Raw genomic sequence first — 24,940 nt, 5'->3', positions numbered from 1 at the left:
TGACTTTGAATCTCCCAAAAGAACATACTATTCAGGACTGTTTCATTGAATTATCAGAACATGCTCTGGCTAGAGATAAAATGGTGTTTTGTTACAAGCTCGATGCTGACTAATTCATAAACCTCCTAAACACAAGTATTTTAGTCAGGAAACAAAAAAAAAATGACAGTAATAAATGGTACTCTGTTTTCTTACCGAGTAATAAACCTCGTGTTATGGCAATGATGCCTTGTATGAACTTATTTGGAAGTGATGTTAGAAAATTGGCAGGAAGGAATAACAGCCTGATCTGAATGCTTAGCGCCAAGTTGAACAAAAGTATTGCTACTATGTACATTGTTTTCCAACCATGTGATGAGTTTGGTACTTTACTTTGATCATAAACTTAGACCGTGCATATCACCACTTACAAGCACACCTAAGGGAAGGCGCACCTAAAGCTCAACCTTTCTTTGATTTAAGCTGAAACCCAAGTAGAACAAGCCCCCCGGAGGTAAATGCAGACAAGAACGTTGAGAAGTAGAAAAGAGCAAGCAATGCTCCCTTTAAAGACTGCAGCCGAACATTTAGAGATTTTGATAATCAGATGTCAGTAGTTAACAGAAACAAGTTTAAGTGATGCGAGTGAGATGTTATTTCAAAGCACCTTAGCAAGCAGCAAAGCATTGTCGTTTGCATACTCCAAAGAACTGTCCGGAATGTTTTGAATTCCCTGAGCAATTTCCCACGAAAGAATCCTACATTCCAAATATAAACAACAACTAAGTTTTCCCCGTCTCCATCCTTTGTCTTATAAAAGTCTAGTTGAACTTCGAAACTTACCCAAAAACAAATCCAATTACAGCCCCGATATTGGCCTTGTCTGGTGTTATTTCAACCTGCAACTCTCCAAACTGCAGTTGGCAATCAGGTTACTAATTTTTCAAAGTCATAGTTTCTTATTGCATAAAACGTGCCATAGACAGAATAATTACAGACTTTCAGCACCCTCGTCTCCTCTTTCGTTTCTTCAACAGTCACTGCTGATGTTGAACTAGCAGATAGAGCTCTACCAGCTGCAATCATTGCTTTTGCAATCTACGAGAACATTGCAATATATTAGTATTACTGAGATAAAAATCATTACTTTAATTATGTTGACATAGATTCTATGTATTTCGTTGTTTAACCGGTTTTGTGAAAAAAAATCACCAAACTAGATTCCTAGCCGATGTGTTCCACTGATGTCCTAAAATTAGGTCATGTTTAGCCAAGCTTTTTTGGTCTTCTCTTCTTAAAAGTATAAGCTTCTTCAATTAGTTTCAATTAAAGTTACTTTTATTTTTAAGAGGTTTTCTAAAACATTACGTGTCGTGACCTTTTATAAGGAAAGTCCGAAATCAGCTATTTAAGCTACGAAATACACACAACCCCTAAGAAGTGATCAAAGTGAAGTAATTTGTGTCCTGATACTTAAGAAATGAATTGGATGCAAACGGCCTAATCATACTGACCTTTTAAAACATTAACAGCAAGAGAACTTGTGACCTACATCCAACGTAATTTGTCATTTGTTACGTTAAGAAACAATTAACGTCACTGGGCAAAAAGGATTGTATCCATGTATTTCCAAAGTATAGGGACTTAACAAAATCAAATTTTGAGATAAGAACAAAACCAAGATCGAGGTTTACGGATCAAAAAATTATAGTTAATCCTATTATATATGTTTTTAGTGAGAGAATATAACTTTAAAAAGAAGTTAAAATCATATCATATAGAGGGTAAATGGCCCCAAATATAGCCAACAAACTCGAAAAGAGCACAACCATTCATTCTAAACGGATACCAGCTAGTTATTTCCTGAAGAAATTCATTTTCTGATTAGAGATCCACTGGCACAGATGGAGTAGAGTACAATACCTTTTGTGGTTCACCTTGGCCATACTGTCCCATTGATTGAAACCTTCTTCCAGCAGATATTAAACGCTTTCCAAGTGCTAATCAACAAAAAGAACAAACACATCTTCAAGCGTAAATCCTAACTAGTTTTGAGGGAAGGGGGTGTTTGGCAGAACCTCATTGATTACTTTCTCATGGGTTTACCCGATTTGGCAGAACCTGTCAACTTGGCCTCAATCAAAGGAATCTTTTTCACTAAAGAGTGAGACATTGATGTGTCAGCAAGTTCCCAAGCTCGAGAGAGGTTTAGCAAAGTCTCTCCCAACTCTTGGCCACACTGAGAAATTATATTTATTCCCATTAAACAAAAATAACCATTATAACGAGAAATACACCAGACACACGCGGACATCTTTTGGAGGTAATTAATGTGTTAGAGCATCAAATGTAGTGCTTCAAGATAACGTCCACGAGTATATTGACAGTGATGGATAAAAAGCTCAATGACAAGGTCAAACATTAGCATTGTACATTGTAACACTCAAACTTAATTGGAATCTGAATGGGGTTGCGAATTATAGCCAGTAAAAGTACCAACCTCATCTAAAACAGGCCCGTTTGAAAGGTCGAACGCGGCGTCGTTTAGCTTAACAAAATTTAAAACACAAACATAGCAAATGAGCATATTTATATGACTATCGATTGATAGGGGAAACGATTGCATGATAATGCTGAAACGGGCAAAGCAAAGGATTTCATGGCACATACGTCTAATCGAAGGTCGCGGGGAAACTGTGCAAAGTAATCAGGAGGAAGATCTAAACTGCCCTGCAACGAAAGCACGCAAGAAATCTTGAATCACGAATTTACATTGAGAAAGGAGTATTTAGAAGTTGTGAAGTTGAAATTTTTAACTTACCCAGAAGAGAACGTTAAATTAGAAAGATGGAGTATGAATGACTTACAGCAATTTCTTGTAAAAGAGTTTGAGGGTCAGGTTCAATCGATTTGGGCGAGTCGGATTCAGTCAGAGCAAAACGCACAGAAAGAGGTTTGGGAAGATAAATGGAATTGGTGGCAGAAATAGGAGTGGCGAATTTGAGTGAGGAGGTTAGGGAAGCCAACTGATTGGGGTAACGGTGGGATATAGGAGCTGTCCAATACCAGAATTGAAGCGCAGCTGAAGCCATTTTTTCTTCCCAGGTTGGATTGGATTGAAGCAATGCAATTCAGTGGCAGCCACTAAATTTCCGGCACAAAATTTTAAATTAGCATGAGACTTATCTGTTCTTCCTTTTTTCATACGAGACACCAGTTAAATTTAATTAAATTCTTTAAAAAATAATGCTAATGTGCTTAATTAATTTTCTTTTTTTAATTAGTTTTCTACTGTTCATACTTTCATAATATTTGATAAAAGTAAGTAATGAAAACAAATGTAAAATTATGACATATCTTACGACAAACAGGATGGAGCAGTAGACAAATGAGCTTAATTTTTTTAAAAGGAAACTGGGACGTTTTATAATAAGTTAAATCTTTTTCGTTTTACCTGTGTGCAAGTGCAACTTTTCTTGAGTATAATGAGACCTAAACGAAAAGAAAAAGAAAAAAAGTGGCATAAGGATAGACATAATAGTGAGTGTGCTTGGAGGTCGAAGAAAGTGGACAGTGGCTTGCACAGATAAACTGAGGTCTTTCTTCATGCAATTTTCTTTTTACACCTCCAAATTTTATTTTAAAGAAAAATATGTTTTTCAAAAAAAAAATAAAATATATATATATATATATATATTAAATGAATTAGGTAAATACTAAGTACTGTTTACGTATTACTAAGATGTTGCATTCCCAAGTGAAAGTTCTCTTCTTCAACTTTCTTCTTTAAACGAGTTTAGCTTTTTCTTTGGCTTCCTTCAGGTACACATTTTATTCAGCTTTTTTTGTTATAATTTTTATTCTTCATTTAAAATCTAATATTTATTTTTATTATATTTTACATGTATTGGATTTAAAAATATAATTCATAAAAATATTAATTAAATATCAAAATTCAATTTAAGAAATCAACAAATACTTTATTTATAATCACTAATACAAAAAAGGTTTTTGACATCTATTATTTTCAATCTCTATTACTTTCAACCTTTTACTTCACAAAATAAAGGAAAACGTTGTTTGCCGTCAAAATCCGATGCACGTTGCAAATTTATAAATGTAGTAAAGAAATGTGTACCTTGTTCGATTTTCGTTGGACGACTTACTTGAAGGTTGGTTGCGGGTGCATTGTGAGGAGAGGATGTGTGCTGGTGAGTGATGGATGTGAGTGTCGAGGAGAAAGTGAGTGAGAAAAGGTAGGTGTGTAGGATAATTATAATGAAATGAAAATTATTATCCTTGTCAGAAGGTTAATTCATAGATTTAGAAAAGTTTGGAAATACAAGAAGAAAACTAGAAGGTGCAAGAAGAAAGCCGCAGAATTAATTCGTGCCAAAATGAGCCGCAAATTTCGGTTCACTGACCTTACACAAATTACCAGTAATTTCAATTCCCCTGAGATGGCTTCTAGTAATACATAATAATTGCACGTATGATAAAGAAAAAAATTACGCTTTCTCCTTATTGACGGATAGCATCCTTCAAATTTCTCGACTCCTACTCCGCACTAATGGAGAACAGGTGCGAAGTCAGGATCCATACACTTACCCAGAAAATTATCCAAAAGAATTTATGTATATGTCAAATGATAACGGTATATAATGGGAGTGCCAAAACCAATCGATCCCTGTGTGCGCGAACAAGCTTAGATAAATGTCTTTTCATCTTTCACTAGGTATTTACTTTAGACACTTGGTCTCAAAACATGCTAGAAAAATATGATCCTATTCTTTCAAACAATGTCCTGATAGACCTACAGACATATGGGATAGGGAGAAGGGAAATGGTTTACGGTGGAAGACTAGATCATACATTACTTGTAAAAGATAGGGAAAAAAGAGGACAATGTATAAGAAGTAGCAGCAATCCAACAAACAAGGCCCGATTTCTTGACACTTAAAGAAGTCCATATGCAACACAACAACATTTAACTAAAAAACTGTAATTTAAGTACTAGTCTAACTAGTCTAATGTGACTCCAGTTCCCTCCCAGTTTGAAAATTAAAGTATGTCTTACAATGAAACAAAGTCCAGCTCACAACACGAGTGAATGAAAATCCCGCGTTTTTGCTATTTTAGAAGTAGACCAACTTGCAAAGTAAACTACAAGCTTGCATTCCTGTATGTCTAAAAATAAAACTGTTCACGTATATATAATTTTTCACCCTAACACCAATGCATGTTAGTACATTTCTACAAAACAGAGAACAAATTCCTGCTTGATGAAGTATTCTAGTCAGCTTGCAGCCTTTGCAACCTTTCTTTGCTCAATTTGTCCAGTTACAGGGCACTGCATCTCAGTCCAACTAACTGGAACCATGGTTGCACCTAAACAGAAAAAATGTACAACAAATTGAGGCACAAGTGATTCAACCAAGTATTCTCTAGGAAAAGACAAATTGATATGTAAAACAACATTCCACAATGCACAGTCACATTAAATCATAGGCTTAAACGAAATAATCTATTTCAATTTGGCAGACATTGATTTAATCCCTACCTCATAGATGTCCAACCAATGCATGTGCACAACTTACAATGTAATTATTAGATTTTACTCCCGTGCTTGCTAAAAATAAGATGAACCAGAAATAGGCACGTAAAAAATGATAAAACAATTTATACAAAAATGAATTAAAAGCTAAACTTCAAGCTGTGTTCACCAAAATAAAGTTGAAGTAGAATCTAACATTTTATTTTTAATATCATCTCGAGTAGTATCCATTTATTCATAGATAATTTAGATTCCAGCTAAAATCATCACAAGTCAGCCATAATAGGTTCAAGTCTACCCACATCATTAAACTACTCCCACATACTTAAATGATAATTTTTGCTGTATTTAACTGGTTGACACTAACTGACAAATTGATGCAATTGTAGGGAATATTCAAAGAATCATATTATTCTAATAAAATTTAAATATGAATATATTCCCTTGGACTTCAGCAATACTTGACCTATCCTCATAGATAATAGATAATAGATAATAGATAATATTCCACAGTAGTCAATGACCCAGAAATTGTAAAAGTGGAAAGTATCAGACCTAGAGGAGCTTCCGTCAAACCCAAATGCAGTTTCAATGTTATTATTGCACCCCCTTTTTTCTAAGGAAAAACTTACAGAAGAAAAACTAAAGTCCCTAAATAGACATATAAAGGCAAACAACAGATATGTGCGACACAATAAACCGGGCTTAAGTAATACACAACAAACTAATTAAGCAAGCAGTCACACAAGTCCCAAAATATGAACCAAATCTCACCAGCAATGCTTTCAGCAGAAACAACACCAAGTTCATTCTTTGCAGTAGACAGAAAGTAGGCCCGTGCATCTCCAAGAGAAAGCTAACAAAAACATATGTTATTAAGGTGCTATTGAAGTAGCAACAAACAAATTTAAAAACATTAAGGAAAAATTGAAATGAACTTATCAAAACTCTTAAAAGAAAGTAATAATACCACAAGAGCTTTAACAATATCACCGGGATGAAAAGACAGGTGCATGTCTACTTTATCAATTTCAGTAGCTCTAACATCTTGCTGTCTGTTTTAAACACAACTCTCATCTTATCAGAATCCCAAAGTCAAACAAAATAAAATTCATGGTATAAAGATAATAATACATGTAACCGAAAGACGAAGAAACTCTAAGCATACGATATCTACAATCGATGACTACAATTCCTCTAATCCTTTTCTTCCCTTTTTTTTTTTCTGAAAGTGCTAAAGGCACTGTCTCTAAAGCTATAAAATATAACTTGATGGTGTAAGAATAGCATACCTGATAATGCCGGTAAATTTTTCTCGAACACACTTAGATCCAACACACATAATATCAGCAGAAGCGGACCGAGCCATTACTTTGGTGACCTATCAAATCAAAAGAGACGCAGTTGAAAACAGAGAGCGTGATGAAAAGTATATTAGACGATACATAGCCGTAGCCATAGATATGTATACCCGCACAATGACAACAGATCCAGGCTGTGGAACAGGTCCATGCGCCTTGTGACCAGTTACTTCAACAGTCGGCCTCTGCATGTTACAAATAATCACAATCAGAAACAGTACGGCACTATAATTTAAGCTCAACGTCAAATTAAACTAACAAAAACAGAATATATGTGTTGTTGGTGGATTGATTATCACGTGGAATGAGCAATGGAAAACGAAACCCTACCTTGTCAGGAGAGTCCGGCGGCGGAGGAATGGTACGGTGGAAGCCGGTTAGGGAGGCGTAAACGGTGTTGTTGTGAGGCGCTGCGTATGCTCCTCTCCCAGCTTTGACATCGCTGCTTCTTCCCAACACTTCTCCTGGTGTTACCATCACTGCTTCTTTCTCTTCTTCCATCGCGGCTCCCAACCCTTCCACTTAATTTTGGGCTTAGCCGCTACAAATTCACCGCTTCTTGAACCGGCCCTGTAATAAAAATAAACATATTGTTTTCAATTTGGGCGGGGTGCTTCTTATTTACTTGATAACACGTGAACTCCAATCATATTGTTTGTAAAAATGATTTTTTAAAATATATAATAATTATTTTTTAACTAAAAAGATTATATTCAAATAAGGTTATGTTTGGTATTATTATAAGTTTTAACATTTGACACTCAAAATTCATATTATATAAAAATTTATTAAAAATAAAATAATGTAAAATATTAGGATCAAATAAATCTCAAGATATAAATAAATTATATTTATTATGAAAAAATCTAAATAAATACATTCAACTAAAATATTAAATCGTATAAAATATTAAATCATTTATATTGTTATTTATGAATCAAAACTAAATTAGTTAACTTATTAACACCGTATTTTTATCCCTTTATTTTAACCCATTCATTTTAGTTTTTTTCCTTTCAAGGAATAACCTAACAATCTATAACAGAATTTAAATCATCTTATATCTTAGTCTCATAAATTAGAAAAGCATTCAAAATTTATTGTTGAATATTATAAATGAGGTCTTAATTATCTATCACCGGTCTATGTGTGTTTCAAAAAAATAAATTATTCAATTTTGCAAAATCCACATAGAACAACCAAAAGAACACATTCCAATAGCTATTAACGAGAGGATGACAATCTAGATCATACATCCATATCCTTAAACACTAAAAAGAGAATGGTTTGAAAACCCCAACTAAATGAAAAAGAAAAAGGAGTAAGGGATAATGATCCAAGCAGTTTTGATGTAAAACACTAACACGACAATAAGACTAATTCTCAAGACAAGGAAAATTAAAAAAAGTTCTATCAAGTCTTCTATTAATACGATGTATATTTCTCTAAAAGTTTTACCAAGTGTAGTAAAATCTAGAAGATGGAGCTACATCGAGCTCATTAGAATTAATCATAACAACAAATGAAATAAATTGGCTAGTAATATCAATAATATCAAAAGTGAAGTCACTTTTAACCCAATTTAGAAACCTTGGTAGAAAAATCAAAGACAACTAGAACCTTAAACTTCAAACTATAAAATAATAGCATGATAAGAACTAAACGAAGTCATTGGTTCATGTAAGAAAAAAAAATTGGGTTGGTGCTCAATAATCAAATTTTATAGCATATTAAGAGTTTTATCATTAACCAACCCTCTTAAATTCCATAAAAAATGCCTCTAAAACTCATGATTGTCTTTTAGAATTCCTTGTTTTGGAGGATTTAACTTAACTTTCTTTGGATGTCTTCCCTTGCATGGTTTCCCAGTGATTTGAAATCGATACGTCATTTTTTTAGTAGTAGAATATCTCCTTTCTTCCACCACATTATCTCAATTAAAATATAATTTAAATCCTTTTGCAAGTCAAGCTTCCTCATACATAAAAGATTTAGAGATAATCTCAGAATTTCTATTGTGCGAATAAATTTGTTGTAAGTCTTGAGAATTATTTCCAATAGTATTAGAATCCTCTAAAAAGGACATATCAGCCAAGGAATCAAAATCCACTAACGCGTGACCAGTAGTAGAATCAAGATTATGCATAGGAGAAGACTCATCCTTAACACTAAGATCATCAAGTGAAAGGGTAAATACAATGATGCAAGTTTGATAGTAGGTTGAGATTGAGTAATAGCCTACACCATAACAAGCTAAACCACATCAGATTGTACCACAACAGGTTGTACCACAATAGTAGGTTGCACCATTGTAGCAAATAACACCACAGTAACAAACAACAACATAGTAGCAAGTTGCACCACAGTAGTAGATTGTTGCATCTCAGTAATAGGTTGTTGCATCTTATTGAAAGGTTTTTGAACCATAGATCGCACTACCAGCTACTTATACTCCACCAACACAAGAATTAAGTCTTATGGACCATCTAAAACATCAATTACCTTAAGACGATTATGTTGTTGGATTTTTGAACCGACTATTTTCACCCCACGAAAATCACATTAGAATCTTTTTACTTTCATATACAGTTAGATAGGTCATGACCATTCATTTTATAGTTAAAACAAAATAAAGGTAACTTTTCATACTCCACATCACAAATTCAAGCCTTTCCACCAAAATTTGATTAGGTAAATCAAATAATAAATCCATGTCAACTAAAACACAAGCAAAGAAGTCATGATACTTATTCATGGTACAATTATCCAAAGATAAAGGTGTGTCAATAGCAAGTACGCAAGGGGTTTATCCCCTTTTGTCAATAGAATACGCTCATGCAAATGATTTTTACAATCTTGCAAACCAGTAAAATAAACTTCCTTAACAATATGTATAAAATCCATGTCTCCTTTAATACAAGGAGAAGGTAATTGTGATAAAGGAATAACACATGCATTTTTGCACAAAAGTACATTTTTGTGCCCACACAATCAGAGATAATTTAGTTGAGGGCAAAGGTATGTGATCATGTAAACAAACCTAAGAATATGAAACCCTGAGGACAAGACCATACCCATCCAATCAAAACCACCATGCATGATTCCCAAAAGCACCTAAAACCACGACAACGCTCAAACCGCGCTGAAAATGGGAATGCGTAACCAAAAAGGATTCGCTAGAAATTAAAGTAGTGGCTTAGGGTAATCAATGGTGAAAAATAAGACTTGGTTTGGCAAGAGCCTAGCAACAACAACAGTCATGATGAATGTTAGTGGCTACAATGAATATCTTGTCCTTTGTTAGCACGATGGTAGAGAGAAGACAATGCTCCCCATGTCAACTTATTAAATTGTTACGATAATCCGAGTTGAAAAAAAGGCTTCGCTCGTTTGGGATTTAGTCAGGCCAAAATAGGACTCTTTAAAGACAATAATAGTTTCGCACCTTAAGAGACGCGTGAAGGGATTCAAAGGATCAACAATGACGTAGGGTTCTCTTCTATTTAGTTACTTATATTCTCATACAAGGGTTCATTGTATATTTTCTTTTTTAACACCACTTGATTATTCCATTTATTATTAAGGTATTTTTCTCTCATCCTAATTTTGATTATATAATGTTTCTATTTGTATGACTCCTCCAATTACTCCTTCTATGAACTAGTTTCTTAAATGATTCTAATTCTTATTAATTTCTTGGTTTGGTGTTTAACATTGTGATTGTACACTATTTTAGTAATTCTTATTACTTAAATTTGATTTTTGTGCCTGAAAAATAATAAAATTAAATAAAAAATAATATGAAAAAAGATAATTAAAAAAAAGATATGTAATTAATTTTATATTCAATCATAAAATAAAATTATGAAATTTAGATAAATTACATTATTACAAAAATTGAGTTAGGAAGGGGATTTATCATACTTTAGAAGGTTTACAAATAAGTGTGCAAAAACTAAATCATTCAAAAAATATATAATTAATTATAAAAAACACCTTACAACAGCATCTCTTATTTAGGAAGTTTCTCACATCAAATTTGAGATTATTGTTCAAAATGTAAATATCTTTCTAATCCAAAATTTGATAAATGGCAAGCCTATATATGTTCTACAATTTTTTTTATTTGTACGGTTTCATTCAAATAATGTCTTTCATTTCAAGAAAAATTTAAGTTATTACTTTATCTCTCCATTGTTTCTATTTGTTCAATATTCACAAAATTTACTTAGATTCCTAAGTTACTTTCCCTGTTTCTTATAACATTTATTTATTTTTATTGTGCAATTGGGTTCAAATTTTGCATTGTATTCATGAAACACAAACATCAATTTTATTAAATGAAATACTCTTAAGATACAGAAATCGGTATGGTATATTTTCTCTTGTCATAATCTTTATTACATTTTTTTTTCTCTATGTGTGATTTCGTTAATATATTATATAGCATTTTACAAAACACAAACATAAATTTTATTAAACAAAATAAGTTTTGGACACATGATATTATTTCTACTTCTTTTTAATATTTTAATGTATTCTTTACTCTTTCTTCACATGAATAATTCTCAATTTCAAGTATTTAATTGGGTAAATTTTTAGAATGTTCATACTCTTAAAACTGAATCATATGATAATATAAACTTTCCTTGAAATGAAATAATTGAAAAAAGATTAATTAAATTTAACTGTAATGCACCAAATTAGGATTTATAAATAATTAAGAATTCTCATATTTAATACCAAGAATTTAACCTTTAATTATTTGTTACGTATTTAAAAAATTGACAACTTATTTAATATTTGCTGAAATGAACATTATGTCCTTAGCGATTTTAACACCGTTAGTAAAAAATATCAAATTAAATTATTTTTACAAAAGAAAAAACCACTTTGAACATCTAAAAAAAAGAGGATAATTTTAAACAAAAATAATTAATTAGGAGACCAAAATAAGTATTAATTTTTTTTAATCATTATCATATTAACTTTTCCTTTTGTTAATGGTTATGATTTTCACTTACCATGATCATTGTATGTTGGGAGTAGATGATAAAGTAGGCATGGATGCATAACAAGTATAGACGAGTAGGAGCAATTTATGAGTTATAATTTTCTTTTATTCATGTGACTCAAAATTATTATGTAAAGACAATAAATTTTTGTTTTCTCCCTTTAAATAAAGGTTTTAAGGTTATTCAATTTAAGTATTTTTTTTATAAGATTTGGAAAGTGATTATTAAATACTTAAGCATTAGACGACTTAAAAAAATTATTTCAAAAATCATGTTTATGAGAGATTTTATTAGAAATGATTGGTTGCTTATACCTGAATGGCTTTAAAAATATTAGAAGAAATAGGAATGTTACATTATACCACAAAAAAATCCCAAAGTGGACAATTTAATTACTTTTAATAATTTGAATATACTATTTCCTTCCAATATAGTTCTCTCTCTGTTGTCCTTAATTTTATAAAAGATAAACTCATTAAGTGGAAAGACCGGTCATGGATACTAGGTTGATGAAAACTATTTTAAGTACAGCTATAATATCAGGTAATTCATGTGCAATGTTGTTATTTGGACGAGACCTCCAATTACTCTACTCATGAACTATTTTTTTAAAATAAATGTGGTTCCTAATATTCTCTTCAGTGCTTGAAGTTATCATTATATGTCATTTGTAGAATCAATAAGTGTAATTTTATTGTATTTGATAAACAATAAAATTAGATAAAAAAAACATGAAAAAAGAAAATTAAATACTAAAAGAAATATGTAAATAATTTTATGACACTACTTGTCTTTATATGAACCACATCATAATCTAACACAAACATAAAAAATACTAAAATAGTAATATTTAATATTATTACTGCATTAATTAAAATAGAACGTGTATTTTGTAGAAATCAAAATTGTTAAATATTAAAGCTGTCTAGACTCGTTTCAAAGTTGGCTTCTTATTGTTTTGTAATTAAGAATTGGTGAGAGAAATTCGAGATAAGGAAGAAATGTTTATTTTTGAGAAAAATTGAGTTGAGAGTGCTTCTTCTATCTATGTTTCTTCTGTCTACCTTGTTTTAAAAAAGTTGTGAAAACAAAATTGTTAAAAAAATATTTTCATATCTATATATTATGCAGTCTTTTCCATTGCAGTCAATAGAATCTAAATCAAATGACACATAAAATAAAGAAAACAACACGTACCATTAAATTTGCAGAAGAGAAACCATCCCACAAGAGGCCTTTGGTATAAAGACAAAAATGTATTTCTTATCCAAAAACTAAAGGCATGCCATCGTTGAAATTAAAATAAATTTTCATGCGCCCACAAATAGCAAATAAGCTGAAAGATGCATATAGATATGTTGCCCTCACCCAAAAAATAATGTAATGCTGGTACCCTTTATTCTGTGCTAAAGGGTCAACCTAGACATCAACGGTGCAAATCTCCAGCATCAATTCCTAATCAATAAAGAATATGCTGCATGCAACATTTGCCTCCTATATTCTTGCACATGCCATAAACTCTGAGATTTTCAAGGTTGTGGTTCTAGGATCACATGCACAAAGATCAAAACTAAAGAAGAACCATCGTTATTTGTTACACAAGCATCTATTCTGATACTGATAATTGCAGCATGTAAAGTAAAGAGAAGGCAAAGCAAGCTTCTTATTGCACATGAATAGTAAATGGCCAAGAAATTAAAGCTGACCGGTCAAAATTAGCATCCGCAACACAGAAAAGTGCATGCATCCTGAAACACGAGATGATACATATGCATGCTCTTTTCTTTCCTAGATAAGCTATACATTTTTCAGTCATATACAGAAGCAAAGACAACTTCAAATATTGAATTCGAAACAAACATTTATATTATATAGTTATAATATATAACCCTAATATATATTCGTTTCAAGTTCTACCCCTCCCGAACCCTTTATTAAAAATTCTTTTGCTAGTGAATATCAAGCACGATAAACAATAAAATAACATTCAGATATCAGTGATACATTTGGAGGAAGGTGTAGGGGTGGAAGAAGACTCGAACTTGTAATGTTTGTCCACTGCAACGGATACCTCCCATGTGCAACTAAGTCCCTTGGGTATGGTGACAAGGTCCCCCACACCAAATTTGACTGACTCAGACGAACCTTTTGGATAAACCTTCACTTTCCCTCTCAGAAAATAACACGTCTCTTGAGCGTCGAATTTGAGCATATACTTCCCAGGAGGACAACCCCATCTGAAAATACACAAAATTTCATCAGATCCATCGGTTAATCATCCACACACTAAGAAAAGAAATTCTCTGACACCCAATAAAAAGGAAAGGCAGAAAACAGATAAAAGATAAAGACTTGATAAATTTCACTCACTTGGGCCACGAATTTATACCCAGCTCGGCTAATCGTGATTTGGAAGGATTGTGTTCAACCGTGATAGTTAGTTCTGAACATGACCTTGGTGTGGATGTTGATGCCATGGGACATAAAGGAAGTTGAGCAGAAGAACACGAGAGAAGAAGAGAAGGAACACAGTAGTTCAGAATCAAACTGGTTAAAGCTGTGGTTGGTTTGTTGTCAGATTTTTTTATGCATATATATATAGAAAGGGCACTGGTCAGAGGAAGAAAAATGGAATTTTTGTTGATCAAAGTGTTTATAGAAAGAAAAAAGAATCTTTTGGTCGGGTTGTTATTATATATAAACACAACTTTCTACAGTGTGCAACACTACAAATTGAAAGGAACTGTTAATTGTTTTTTGAGAGGTAAAAATATTTACTTGTGATTTCAAAAGTATTATTGCGCATGAACTTGGTGATAGTTCCCTAGGGAAAGAGACAGGTGAAAACGTGCTCCAAACTGATATATTCTGTGAAGATTTGTATGTGGAAGTGTACAGTTATGGAATAAGAATTTGAGAGTGTTTAGGTAAAGAATTGACATAATGGAGACAAAACACAGGTCAGTAACTGAGAAGAATGTTCGGAAATGGAAATATTTCATAGTGCAATGCTACAGACACGACCCACCCCTATATATTCCTTTTGTCTTCTTTACTTAATTTTGGTCATTAAAATGTTTAATGAATACTTTTAAACTTGGTTTTGCTTAATTTTATTGTTTGCCATGGATAGTAGCGACATTGTATTACTTTAATTTAGAACATTATATTTTTATGAAAATATATACTTTCTTTAAAAAATATATTTTACTTTTGTCAATGCTTTTCTCTTTTACTAGTTGTTTAATTTCAGAAGTTCTTGAAATTTATAAAATCAACGGATCTTATTAATATATCATAACTGTGTTTAATCTGAATAAATCAACTGACTCATCACCGTTTCAATTTTATTAAATTAATTCAAAATTGATTTTTATTAAAATTTTAATTGTTTTTTCAATCTAATCTAATTCAAATGGCTTAAATGCTTCGTCTCATGCTAAACAGTGAATTTCTCTTTAGTATCCGATTTTAAAAACGAAGATATTGGGTTCCTATGTTATGAAAAGTATATGAATAAGGTCCACAAAGAAAGAACAAGTTTGAACAAATCATCAAAGAAAAAATTGAACAAGAGAGAAAAAAGTTGGACAGCAGAAGAGAGAAGACAAAAAATACGACCATATCAGCATGGACTTAATGTCGTTTTTCATAACATAGATAGGGATCCGATGTCTTTATTTTTAAAACCGGGTACTAAACAAAAATTTACCTCTTAAAAATGAGGACGAAATAAGTATTTAATCCAATTCAAATTCATAATAAATCAAGTTAAGACAGATATTAAAACTTGTTTTCACAACCCTAATCATAAAATCAATTCATTTATCAAAAGAGTTCATACTTTTTCATCGAATAATGATTAATATGCGCTTCATTTCTTACAAAATTTCTGTAGAACTTTTTAAACATACCATGTGACGTGAAGTAGAAATTATTATAATCAAGTAGAAAACAAAATAAGATGCATCTATACTAAAATTTCATTCGAGAAAATAAAAACTGATGTATATGTGTATTAATCATTTAAATAAGAATTAGGTTGTCGAAGCAAACAATTCAATAATTAATAAAACAACTAATACTATATTAATCATGTTATTGAATGTTAAATAAAAAACTAAAGTTCATGTTGAAATAGATATAAAGCTACAATAATTCTTTATAAAGCAATATGAGTAACTTAACTGAGGTACCAATTTAAAAGTAAAACTCAAATTATAACAAGTAAAATTATTACACATTCAAAATATATATATATATATATATATATATATATATATATATATATATATATATATATATATATTAATAATTGTTACTATCAATTTGAATCTAAATCGATTGGTAAGGGTGGCAAATTGTAGGAGCAAAACCGAGCGGATGGACGTTCAAGAATACGTCTCGGAGTCGTTCGGTCTCGACAATCGTTGAGCACAGTTAAGGCACAATTAATGTCACAACTACTACTGTTAAGCGGTTAAGGTTTGCATTAATGATAATTAAGAGGTAATTAATTGGTCAGATTCTTTTAAACTCTAAATAGGGGTTTACTTTTTCGATGTATAAGGACTTTTGACTTATTATTAATTATAAAAGACCTAGAGAGAAAAATTCTAACTTGAGTGTCGAAATATCCTCCGTAGGTCACCCACATTCAATGTTTAATATTCTGAAGGAAGGAACAAAGACGCCCGACACGCATGATTACAAGACTATAAGGCCGATCGATTTGTCGGAGCTTAGAGTTAGGAGAATGTTCAGTACGGAAGGAGCGTAGGCAAATATCATCATCCTATTTCAGCATAAACAATAATAATAATAAATTCTATTGAATTGGATCTTTCTCAAATTCAAAAAAACATGTTAAATCATAAAAAATCAAAGTATTACTTATCCTTTTCTAATAATATTACTAAAAAACTTTAGAATTTATTACAATTTGTATTGATAATTATAACTAAGTTACTATACTATTTTCACGTTAAGAGAAGTACTCTTTTTTTTTTTGTACAAACAACAAAATCGTTTTCTAACATCATGAAGAAAGTTAGATTATTTTAACATGTAAATAACATTTCAATGCTACATTAATACAAATTTTCTAAAAGTGTATTTCGTAATTTATATTTTCTTAATTATTTGCATATACGATATTACACAACACATGGTGATTTTTTTTAATACATGAACACGTTTATAAAAAATAGTTATTTCCACATTTAAAGTTCTCAACTTGATTTATGATCCGCACAAACTCTAGTTTACTTTTAAAAAAGTTTCCTTTAGGCTTTCTTTACTTGAATGAATTTGGAGGAGAGTAATTGAATGAATTTGAAGATAAATTTTTTTTGTTTATTTGAGTGGATTTGGAGGTAAGTGAGAGTGAATTTGGAAGTAAAGTTTGTGAGAATTATGGTAGGATTTGATTGATGTGACCGATTAAAAAAAGTTACTTTCAAATTCATTTTCACTTACATCCAAATTCACTCAAACAAACAACAACAAAAATTTACTTTCAAATCCATTCAATCACTCTCTCCCAAATCCATTAAAGTGAACAAAGTGTTAAAGAGATTCCAATTGAAGAGATTAAGAAAAGCTTCAACTCTTGAAACTTATTTTCAAGTGGGTTAGGATCAGAGTTAAGGTAAATTTCCTCAATTACAAAATTTTAAAAAATAATATCTTTCGCTTGGATCATATACTGAGTGGAGTCATCTCAGGCCAAAAACTAAGAAAAATCAACATAGGTCGTGAGACGGGTTATTTGAAATTGAAAATTGAGACAAACTCTCTTAAATCAAGTATAAAGATGGGCTGACCTAGCCAAAGGTCAAGAGCTTACCAAAAACTAAGATGGACTGAAACTATGTCAAAGGTCGAGACGAGTTGACTAAGGTTAAAAGTCGAGAAATCAACTTAGGATGATGATCAAAACAAATAAACTCAAATCAAAAAATTAAAATAGACAAATTCAAAATAAAAAATGCTCCAATAAACTAACCTAACACAAAAGTTGAGATGAATTAAGTGGAATGAAGTTGAATATTAAAAAAACACTTCTCAAATATTAAAAGTTTAAAATACAAACAAAAATTATTAAAATGAGTGTTGTAAACAAAAATCAAGAATGACACTTAAAATAAAATAATAACCAAAATGGGTTTAATAAACCCATTGGGCAATTAGAAGGAGAAGAAGAATGACACTTAAAATAAAATAATAACCAAAATGGGTTTAATAAACCCATTGGGCAATTAGAGAGAGGAAGAGGTGGAAAGCAAATGGAAAAAGGGACAACGAGCAGTGAAGGAGAAGCACAATACTTCTGCAAGGACTTCCACTGGGAAGACCTACGAGCAGAGGTGGAAGCAAACCCTTCCTATGCCTACCACTTTGAATCCGCGTCTTCTTCGTCATCGTCTCATCCACCCGAATCAGACGTCCTAGCATGGAAGCAATTTCACCTCCGTCACGCATCTGGAAGATTCTTCAAGGTCCCTTCCCTTTTCCTCTACGCATTTTTCGCTTTCAATTTCCCAAACCTAACTGCTTCTTGCCATTCAGGAAAGACGTTATTTGTTGAAGGAGTTCCCAGAATTACTCTCCCGTCCCCCAAACTCCAAGCTTTTGGAAGTTGGTTGCGGCAATGGCAGCACTGCTCTTCCTATTCTACGGTTCTTTCTTCGCCTTTTTCTTCTCTTTTCCCATCTGCGTCACGCACCGCTATTTATTTCATATTTATCGATAGTACATTAAGTTTGTGTTTGGATTCAGCTCAAATAGTGTTCAAATACCCACTAAAGTGATTTTAAGACACTTCAGCGTTTGCCTTTGGATAAAAAACTGTGGACTGAATTTTCTTCTGACTTCTTTTTAGGAAAAAAAAAATCTAAACATAAATCACTGCAAAAGCAATTTTAACCAAAATTTTATTTGAAATGAATTATGCAAACGGTCACCTGAATTCACTAGTTAATTAATCTTGAATTGTTTTCTATTAGTGTATGATTGACTTTTCTGAACTTTTGCTTGCTTTTGAAGCTGGTGGTTTACGATTGCATGATAGTGGTTTTGGGTCATTTGTAGTTTCTGAATTTGAAGATTAAAACCAACAACTTACTTTTGGTCATTTTGGGATGGCCTTTTATTTTGTATCTTGCTGTTTTCTAATTCTTATGAAGCTTTCCTGTGCAGGGCCAACAAGGATTTGACTGTTTATGCATGCGACTGTAGTGATGAGACTCTTGAGAGGGCTAACGAGATTATAAGTGATGCCTCCACAGTTGCATCCTTTCAACATCGTTTCCGTACATTCTGTTGTGATCTTTCCACTGGTGGATTCCCAAACTGGTTGGCATGCGACCCTTGTCGAGATAAATTTTTACAAAAGCAGTCATACTGTTTGTCAGGTTATTTTGCTATACTTTTTATGCTGTTGAATTGTTCTGATTTATGCAATGGCTTCATAAAAAGTTAGACTTGGTTCTTTCTGTTTCTATCCAGATGTCAGAGAGGGTAATGGACTGCATTTTACCAATCCATATCCATCAGAAGAAGTTGAATGTTGTGTTGGCGGAGTAGATTTTGTAACATTGGTCTGAGCTTTTCTCCTCTAAAATTACCTTAAGTACAATGATATGGTGCTTCCAGAGCATGAGAATGTGTTAGAGCCGTAATCTTTACCTTGGATTTCATGTAATATATTATTTCAAAAGCCTCTTTTTTCACAATGTCTCTTTGACAGCGTATTCCGAATCCCAACCTAGCAATATATGTTAACTGACAGACCCTCCATTGCAAAATGTGTTTTTGAATATTTCTGTTTTTTCACTTTATCTGTCATTTTAGAAAATTGAAGTTTTTATTTTTTATCCCAACTTTATCTATCTCTACTAAGTCGAATGAGAAAATGCGATCACATTGATGTAGGGGCAATGTTTGAGTATTTTGGTTAAGGGAAAAATGAAATATTTTATGATTATTCAGGCTAATAAATTGCTTTCTTAATCTTAGTATTTTGAATTACATATTCTTGAAAATGAGGATTATGAAAGTGGTTAGACTGCAGATTGTCTTCTCATTAAGCTCCGGAAGGTTCCTTTTCTATATTTGTTATAGTTTTGATTTGGAAGATACACGCATTCAAGCTTTAATACCAATTTAATCTATTATTTTCTGGCGTCCTTGTGATCTACATGTGGCTCTAATTTGTCAGCTGCTTCTTTTGTTTGTTAAAAGAAGTACTCGTTGTTCATTCATTCTCCAATAACATATACTGCATTCTTTCTTTTCCCATATTCTATTCATTTCCCATTTTGCTACCTATGGGATTTTGTTAAGCTGTTGAACCAGAACATACTTTTTTTTGTCATGCCCCTTATCTTTTTCTTGTTTCATTATGGGGTTAATGCTCCTTATCTCTACATAGCTATAATTTGGAGTATACATGCATTCACACTTACCTCAATTGTTTCCTATGTAGGTTTAACTCTACTTTGGGACTCTTATTTTTCAGCTGGTTTAGTGCATGCTTTAACTTTCTAAGACTTCTATTGTTTAGCCTTTAGTGATGTTTAATCGTTCTATATTAGCTCTCTAGATTCTTTGGCATACACAAACAACTTTATCTTTAATCTTTTGATTATATCATTGACTCGTTTGAATATGGTAAGTTCAAAATTAACGACCTCTCATTTTTGGCGTATTTTGATGTGCCATGTCAGATCTTTACTCTATCAGCAGTACCGCTTGAAAGGATGCCAAAGTCTGTCAAAGAATGCTTTTTGGTGTTGAAGCCAGGAGGCATGGTTTTTTTCAGGGACTATGGTAATAAACAAACTTGCAAACTTACTCTGTGTGGAGCTTTTAGGAAAATCATTAGTTATATGTAGTCCTTTATGTCTGTCGATCTTTAGAAACCTAAGATGCTGGAAATGACTTTACTCCTATAATCAGGCCTCTATGATATGACCATGCTTCGATTTGAGCGGGACAAGCGAGTGGGATTCAGGGAATACATGCGGTCAGATGGAACAAGGTCATATTTCTTTTGTTTAGATGCTGTCCGGAACCTATTTTTGGGTGCAGGCTTCACTGAGGTACTTATCTCTTTTTATTGGGCAAAAACTTTTCACATAACACATTGTTTTCTAATTATATTCTAATAGAAACATTAGTATGACTTGTGTTCCTGCACAAAGTTTAATCCTTCTTAAGTGTGTGGATTGAGTTTAGAATCTGTTGACTGTTACAATGTTTGTTCATGATTCTGAACCTTCCATCTTTCGTCAGTCTTCCTGTAAAATTTTTCGAGTCTCAATGTCTGGAATGTGTCTTTCTGACATATTATACTCTGCTTGTATGTTATAAACTCTGCAGCTTGAGCTTGATTACTGTTGTGTTAAGTCTATAAATCGGCAGAAAGGGAAGTGCATGCAAAGAGTGTGGGTTCACGGGAAGTTCCAGAAACCTGCACTGAGAAATGAAAAATCTCCCTTGGTGTGCTCCGAAGTGAGATGAAAATGTACACTTATTCAAGTTTATCATTGATTACTTTGTGCTACGCTGAAGAGTATACAAGAGAAACAGGTAGAAAAGAAATTTTTGGTCTATGTAGTCCTTTATTTTCGCTCCTAAGTTTTGGTACGCTGGAAAATCTGAAATGATTATTTTTGGAAAAGCAAATATTGATCTCATGGTTGCAGTACAGATTAATCTATTTTTGAACTTTTTACATTGTATTGAATGAAAATTTGGGGAGCCGCCTTTTTCTTTTCCTTAAAAAAACTATTTTACTAATCACGAAATATACGGTCAAGATTAAACGAGGGCGTCAAATCTACAACCAAAAGTCTTGTACGCTTACAAGATTTACAGGCACTGTCGCTACGAGAAAACAATAAACTATAATCGACTAATAAAACAATAGTACTATATGAGGAAATTTGTGAAGCATTTTCAACTCAAAATGAAGGCCAGCACAATAACTTGAGCGTGTCATGTGGTAAATAGTTCCAGGGTAATCAAGTGTCTGGTCGCTTGTGGGAAATTCCTGTTTACAGAAATTTGCGATAAAAAAACGCGTTCACATAAAAGGATTTGTGAAAATTGATTTGCGAGATATAGGAATTTTTCATGTCTCGCGGTTTTGCGAAGATTTAAACGGATTCACGGTGAAATGTTCTTTTTACCCTCAATCTTTTTATAAAATGCCATCATCGTGACCGTGAAGAAGATGAAGAAGAGAGGAAAAATCTGAAACCAAAACGAGATTCCAATTCAAATCAAAATCGCAGTTTTTAATTTCTCTTTGCAACTCTCATGACGCATTCGTGTTTGGCGAACACCACCCCATTAGTTCGAAGAACAGGCCCGCCAAGGCACCTCTACGAAGACCTCGAGGATCTCGAGGCCTCTCCGTAATCTACAAAATCAACAAACATTAGAAAGAAAACCTCACGTTATTGGCGAAGAAGCTCATCGATCTCTCTGCGGAGTACCTCCTCCGTCTTCTCCATCGTCGTGCTTCCCATCTGCGTCAACACTGCACTGCCCGGCTATCGCCATATATTACCTGACAAAAACCCTTGCTCTCACTACATCTTGTTTCCTTACCACAAAAAACCCTTTTTTAAGCTAACCCTTTTTTCTTTCAATAATTACTTTATTTTTCTTATTTATAAAATGCCCCTCTTTTTAATATGTTTTTCTTTACTCTAGTTCTAATTACTCGGTTCCGTTTTAGTTTAACCGTGTTAAGTTAGTTTTTATTTTTTTTTTTAGGTTTTAATTCTATCTTAACTTTTGAAAAAATATTTTAATTAAGTTATTTTAAAAAAAATTATTAATAGCATGTCATGTATTAATACTATTCATTTCACTAAATTATAACTTTTTTACTTTTTAAAAATTAATTTTAATATATTTTTTTAATTTTTTACTTTTTATAAATATTTTTATAATTAAATATAATATTAACAATTATCATTTTATATTATTTTAATAACTAGGAGTATTTTGGTAATTTTTAATTTCTATCAATTAAATAAATTTTTTAAAACTTTCACATCAATCAAATCGTACACTAATTCTCACAAACTTTACTTTCAAATCAACTCTGAATTACCGATAAATCCACTCAAAAAAACAACCAAAAAATTACCCTCAAATTCATTCAAATAATCTCTTTCAAATCATCTCTCCCAAATCACTACAAAATACAAAAGAACAAAGCCTATTGAAGCCTTTCAGCTGGTTTGTTACACCCATTGTCAAATCCAAATCATATCAGACAAGATTTTGCTACGGATTTCACCTCCTTCCGATAGTTATATCTTAGTGGTCATCGATAGACTATCCAAATACTATTTGCTCCATTATAGACTGATCATACCAGTCTTAAGGTGACAGAAGCATTATGCAAATGGTGGTGAAGTAACATGGGATACCAAAGAGTGTTTGTATCAAATTGGAACACGGTTTTCATTTGCAAATTATGACAACATATGTTTAAATCGAGTGACACTATTGTCTACCAATCTCATCCTCAAACGGATGACCAAACTGAGGCTTTGAACTAGTTTTTGGAACTACACTCGCGTTGTTTTACTGACACCAATCTTGTGTCTTGGTCACGACTGCTAGCGTGAGTAGAGTTTTGGTACAAATCTCTATTCCTCAGACTAGCAAGGTATGGTGATTTTAAGTCTATTGATTTGCGGCAATATTGATGGTTCCCCACCATTTTCAAAATGTGATACATTCAGTAGTTACTTGAGAGAATTGTCTTCCTTTCAACCACCTTAAGGAGACAAGGTTGGTTTTAATTGGGTAAAGGTAAGTAATGTTTGACTTTTGGAGGAAAGTGCTAACCCTAAATACAAACTATTTTGACGAGGGGACATAGGGTAAGGTGTTAATCCTCTTTTGCATATTCGTCAAAGTTTTACGTTTGATAAAAATAAAAAAATAGAATATCATATAAAAATAAATAGCTATTAACTCACTTTAAATAAAAAGTAATATCAATTCTTTACGTGATTAAACTTATGTTTATTTATATTTATGTTTTTCTCGATAAATCTGTTTTTTTTTTTTATAAATTCAACCGGTAAGTTAGACTACTGTAATATAATATTTGTATAGAAAGTTTTTACTGTTACTTTTCAATATGATTTTGAATAAATTCTACTTTCTCTGTCATTAAGTAATGCACACCTCCATTTAAGTTAATTATTTCATGTTTAATCCTTTCTGCAATTTGCATTACTTAACATAGTTCATTGGTAATAAAACTTAAGAATTTGTACATTTTGTTTTCATTACTGCAATTAATACATCATCATTATAATTTTAAAGTTCTTTTTCTAATTATTAAAAACTCTCAGGAAGAATTGTCTTTATGGGTGAAAAAAAGTTCTAATGCAAATTGCTTAATGATGAATAAAAATATACTTCTACACTTATTTCATAAATCATTTTATTAATATAATAATATATATAAATACTTTAAGTTAAAAAATATAATTAAATAATATGTGGAGCTGGACCTCAAATATATATATATATATATATATATATATATATATATATATATATATATATATATATATATATATATGTATGAATAAGATTACCCTTTATGTTTTTCAAGGATACATGTTCTCAAGGTCCAATAAATCTTTCCCAAAAGACACATAAATCATATCAGTCCAAGTCTTTTTTGGCAATTATCGGGGTAAAATCAAAGTCGCACAAGAAATTATGCAGTCTAAAACAAGAATAAAATAAATCATAAATTGTTAGAAGTTGCTCTTACTCTCAGCATGCACTTCCCTGAAATAATTACTGTCTTCAGCAACATTAAAGTATATCTTAATCCAATCATTATTGGTAAAGTTTTTAGGTTGAATTGCTCCACTTTTAATGCATTAACAGTTACTACCTTAATGTCAAACTATCATAGGGTTCCTCTATTATTGGTAAACTATATATCCACTACACTACGAAATTCCGTCATGATACAC

At 32.0% G+C, this 24,940-nt stretch overlaps 4 protein-coding genes and 1 long non-coding RNA gene across 5 annotated transcripts; 1 reads left to right on the top strand and 4 right to left on the bottom strand.

The window, feature by feature from the left end:
* Positions 1 to 3,168, bottom strand: LOC124840927 (LOW protein: ammonium transporter 1-like protein). The gene is made up of 9 exons (XM_047317067.2): positions 2,847 to 3,168; positions 2,650 to 2,709; positions 2,480 to 2,527; positions 2,086 to 2,218; positions 1,903 to 1,979; positions 979 to 1,077; positions 823 to 893; positions 647 to 737; positions 1 to 552 (listed from the first exon to the last, which is right to left on the bottom strand). Exons 1-9 carry the CDS (start codon positions 3,069 to 3,071, stop codon positions 442 to 444), a joined length of 915 nt encoding a protein of 304 aa, XP_047173023.1. The 5' UTR covers positions 3,072 to 3,168; the 3' UTR covers positions 1 to 441.
* A 1,728-nt stretch (positions 3,169 to 4,896) lies between these two features.
* Positions 4,897 to 7,484, bottom strand: LOC124840928 (Nucleic acid-binding, OB-fold-like protein). The gene is made up of 6 exons (XM_047317068.2): positions 7,225 to 7,484; positions 7,005 to 7,079; positions 6,826 to 6,914; positions 6,504 to 6,588; positions 6,308 to 6,389; positions 4,897 to 5,367 (listed from the first exon to the last, which is right to left on the bottom strand). The coding sequence occupies exons 1-6, from the start codon at positions 7,393 to 7,395 to the stop codon at positions 5,276 to 5,278; spliced, it is 594 nt and encodes a 197-aa protein (XP_047173024.1). The 5' UTR covers positions 7,396 to 7,484; the 3' UTR covers positions 4,897 to 5,275.
* Positions 7,485 to 13,548: 6,064 nt separating this feature from the next.
* LOC124840933 (uncharacterized) lies at positions 13,549 to 14,531 on the bottom strand. The gene is made up of 2 exons (XM_047317072.2): positions 14,280 to 14,531; positions 13,549 to 14,146 (listed from the first exon to the last, which is right to left on the bottom strand). Exons 1-2 carry the CDS (start codon positions 14,384 to 14,386, stop codon positions 13,897 to 13,899), a joined length of 357 nt encoding a protein of 118 aa, XP_047173028.1. The 5' UTR covers positions 14,387 to 14,531; the 3' UTR covers positions 13,549 to 13,896.
* A 3,631-nt stretch (positions 14,532 to 18,162) lies between these two features.
* On the top strand, positions 18,163 to 21,621 carry LOC124840934 (Methyltransferase family protein). Its single transcript, XM_047317073.2, has 7 exons — positions 18,163 to 18,409; positions 18,480 to 18,589; positions 19,110 to 19,324; positions 19,419 to 19,510; positions 20,639 to 20,741; positions 20,871 to 21,013; positions 21,294 to 21,621. The coding sequence occupies exons 1-7, from the start codon at positions 18,197 to 18,199 to the stop codon at positions 21,432 to 21,434; spliced, it is 1,017 nt and encodes a 338-aa protein (XP_047173029.1). The 5' UTR covers positions 18,163 to 18,196; the 3' UTR covers positions 21,435 to 21,621.
* A 549-nt stretch (positions 21,622 to 22,170) lies between these two features.
* On the bottom strand, positions 22,171 to 22,597 carry LOC148194565 (uncharacterized). Its single transcript, XR_015781799.1, has 2 exons — positions 22,415 to 22,597; positions 22,171 to 22,338 (listed from the first exon to the last, which is right to left on the bottom strand). It is a non-coding gene; the product is annotated as an uncharacterized LOC148194565 (long non-coding RNA).
* Between the last annotated feature and the right edge of the window lie 2,343 nt (positions 22,598 to 24,940).

This window comes from Vigna umbellata, chromosome 8 (assembly GCF_029865625.1).
Source record: "Vigna umbellata cultivar VRB3 chromosome 8, Vumbellata_1.0, whole genome shotgun sequence".
In the NCBI taxonomy this organism is placed as follows: Eukaryota; Viridiplantae; Streptophyta; class Magnoliopsida; order Fabales; family Fabaceae; genus Vigna; species Vigna umbellata.
This window is presented reverse-complemented; position numbering and strand designations above follow the sequence as displayed.